This window comes from Prunus persica, unplaced genomic scaffold, assembly GCF_000346465.2.
Source record: "Prunus persica cultivar Lovell unplaced genomic scaffold, Prunus_persica_NCBIv2 scaffold_28, whole genome shotgun sequence".
In the NCBI taxonomy this organism is placed as follows: Eukaryota; Viridiplantae; Streptophyta; class Magnoliopsida; order Rosales; family Rosaceae; genus Prunus; species Prunus persica.
Window position 1 is genome coordinate 1 of NW_018027159.1, and position 3,162 is coordinate 3,162.

At 45.8% G+C, this 3,162-nt stretch overlaps 2 protein-coding genes across 2 annotated transcripts in view; both read right to left on the reverse strand.

Moving 5' to 3' along the window:
* Positions 1-16: 16 nt before the first annotated feature.
* LOC18781549 lies at positions 17-2,789 on the reverse strand (the record flags this gene model as incomplete). Its single annotated transcript, XM_020553925.1, has 3 exons — positions 2,672-2,789; positions 2,330-2,392; positions 17-1,955 (listed from the first exon to the last, which is right to left on the reverse strand). A coding segment is annotated over exon 3 (1,726 nt), but the record flags the coding sequence as incomplete, so codon positions are not given.
* The window catches only part of LOC109946383, a 3,014-nt gene continuing 1,606 nt past the window's right edge, over positions 1,755-3,162 (reverse strand). The window contains exons 3-5 of the mRNA XM_020553924.1: positions 2,866-3,018; positions 2,467-2,471; positions 1,755-1,955 (exon numbers count right to left, since the gene is read on the reverse strand). Coding sequence (XP_020409513.1) covers positions 1,755-1,955; positions 2,467-2,471; positions 2,866-3,018 — 359 coding nt within the window. The remainder of the gene's footprint in view (positions 1,956-2,466; positions 2,472-2,865; positions 3,019-3,162) is intronic.

The following is a 3,162-nucleotide window of genomic DNA, read 5'->3' on the forward strand; positions in this document are numbered from 1 at the left end:
GCCTGTGATATAGGGCTTGTTCCTGGCATGAGTTCAATAGTGAACTCGATCTCCCGATGGGAAGGTAACCCAGGAAGATCATCCGGGAATACATCTGGAAAATCCCGAACTACTGGTATATCCTCAAACTTTAACTCCTGAGTCCTACTATCCACTATATAAGCTACATATCCTGAGCACCCTTTTCTGAGCAATCTCGTTGCCATCATCACTGAAATGAGGCTAGATGGGAGCACTCTACGCTCACCATAAAATGTCACTTCAGGGCGTCCAAGGCTACGAAGTATAACTTCTTTCCGGAAGCAATCTACTGCGGCATGGTGCTTAACTAGCCAATCCATGCCCAATATAACATCCAAGCCCACCATTTCTAGTGGAATCAAATCTGCTTCTAAACACACATCCCTTACTAATATTGCACTATCACTATATACCGTACCTACATAAAAGATCTCTCCTGTCGGTACAGAGATTGCTAATTCATCCCGTAGGGCTGACTGTCTGACATCAGCGTTGCGGGCAACACTAGGCGTAACAAATGAGTGCGTAGCCCCAGAATCAATCAAAACTCTAGCAGGAGTTCCAAAGACTGATAACATACCTGTCACCACATCTGGCGACGGCTGTGCCTGCTGCTGGGACATGTGATACACCCTGCCTGTGGCTCTAGCACGTCCACCTCGTCCCTGCTGCTGACTGCCACCTCGGCTTGCAACACTAGTCTGGATCCCACCACTGGACGAGGCTCCTCTAAACTGCGTTTTGCCCTCTGTGCCTATCTCTGTAGGCATTGTAACAGTCGCTTCTCCACCCTGAAGTAATACTGGGCACTCTCGCAAGAAATGTCCAGGCTGACCACAATGGAAACATCCTGTGGTTCCTTGCCGACAGGTTCCGGTATGATATCTGCCACACACAGTACACTGTGGATTCCTCCTCCCCCCAACTGCTGAGGGTGATTGTCTCCCAGAACCTCTAACTGCATTGCCCACCAAACGGCTTCCAAAACTACCACTCCGGTTTGAGCCTCCACTGGAACTAATTCCTGGTCGAAAACCTCTAAAACTACGACCCCTAGATGATCCAGCACTGTAACTGCCTCTCTTGGATGACCCCTGACTGGGACCACCTAAATCAAATAATCGTCTCCGAGGTTCACCTTGTGCCCTGACCATCATCTGACTACTCTCTACCAGCGAAGCTGACATCACCAAGTCTCCAAAGTTCGTCAGCCGTTGACTAATTACAATGTCCCTGATAGAGGCTTTCAATCCTTTAGTGAACAATTGACACTTTTTGCTTTCATCCTCTACCAGTGGAATACAGTACTTTGATAACTCATTAAACTTCTTCTCGTACTCCAGTACTGTCATCAACCCCTGGTCCAACTGCAAAAATTCCTGCATCTTCAAATTCTGGTACGCTTGTGGATAATATTGGCTGTTAAAAACAGCTCGAAAAACTGGCCATGAAATGACTGACGGATCTGGATATCTCCTTTTAATTGACTCCCACCAGTGTCTAGCATTTCCGATCAAAAAGAAACTGGCCAAAAGTACTCTGCGATCCTGTGGAACGGCCATCACTTCCATGATCCGTTCCATCCTCTCTATCCACCCTTCGGCCACTGCTGGGTCGCCAGTACCATCAAAATCTATGGCCCCAATTCTTTTTGCTTGGTCTGCGTATCCCAAGGACGGGTCTCTAGGCTGCCCTGCCCGGGATAGGGCCTGAGTCAACATCTCTAAGGTCTGCTAAAAAGTTGGGTCTCCCATCACCGTGGGCATAGGAGGTGCGGGCCCTGAGGGGCCTCCAACAAATGACTGTTCAACCGGTTCTTGGACCGGTTCTGGGGTAGGAAAATTCTCTGGTTCTGGAGGAGGGTCCTGTCCCCTCACTCGGGACGACTGTCTCGTCCCCCTACGGAAACCACCACGCTTCGGGCCCATAATCAACTGAAAGAAGAACAAGGGTTCAGTAACAAGAAAGAGGGTCTACAGGAAGTAAAACCTATGCTCTGATACCAAATTGACAGGACCCGACCCAATTTCCGCTTTGGAATCCGAGCCGAATCCTGTGCGTGTCCGACACCTGGCGAATGCCGGGCACGAATGACCTTTTTACCCTTTTCTTAAACAAATTTCTTAAAATTTACTTTCGACTTCTGCCGAAAATCCGGCAGAGTCTACCCTGTATTTTGACCAAACACAAAGTCTTCCACCTGTCAAACAGTCTCAAAAATCCTACCAGTTCCTTATGTTCAACCAGATCTCAGAGCATTTCTATACAAATTTACAGGATTTACAAAAGAGTTACAACGAACTCCTACACTTTGGTGGTGGGTCGGAAGCTAGGATGATGGCCCGAGTGGTTTCCTTCGTTCTTCTACGGCCTGGGGGGGCGCAAAACATTAAAAGTGTGAGTGGACCAAAATAGAGTTCTCAAACAGTGTATGAACATAATAACCCCCACTGTAAAAACAATGATAATCATAAAACTGAATATGTAAACTGCACTGAATTTAGGGTAAATTCAAGCATTCACATAAATATATACATCTATATATATATATATCCAGATGTAGGATATGCTCAATACCAAGGAAATATTGAGTAAAATCACTGAAATCAATATTTGCATAAAAGCACTGAAATTTCTTTAAAACTACCACCTAGGTGTACCCCTGTAAAACTGTCAAATCCTCTGTAAATCCGTTAATTCCCCTGGCAGGTCTCGGCGACACATAGTGTATCCGAGCCGCAAACTGGCAGGATTCAGGAGACCGTAGTCAGCCTGATTCGCAATCCTGGCACTCACGGTCCGGGCGTCCCCAAAACTCGTGAGGCAAATGTCAAGTGCACTGACGTAACTGAAAGTAAACTGGATGTCTGTAGACATCATCATATCCGAAGGCAACATAAACCGAAGGCAATCTGGATGTCCGTAGACATCGTCTTATTTGACGGCAACCTGTTTCTGTAACCGGGTATCCACAGTGGTTTAAGAAAATATTAACTGCTGAGAAAATATCAATATAAATATCATAATATTTCTGAAGATCTGATGAATAACTGAATCTTTATTCATCTATACTGTGCTGCCCTTTTTATCTGATAGAAAACTCAACTCTGCTTTCTATAATTCATGGTGGTCTAAAATAAT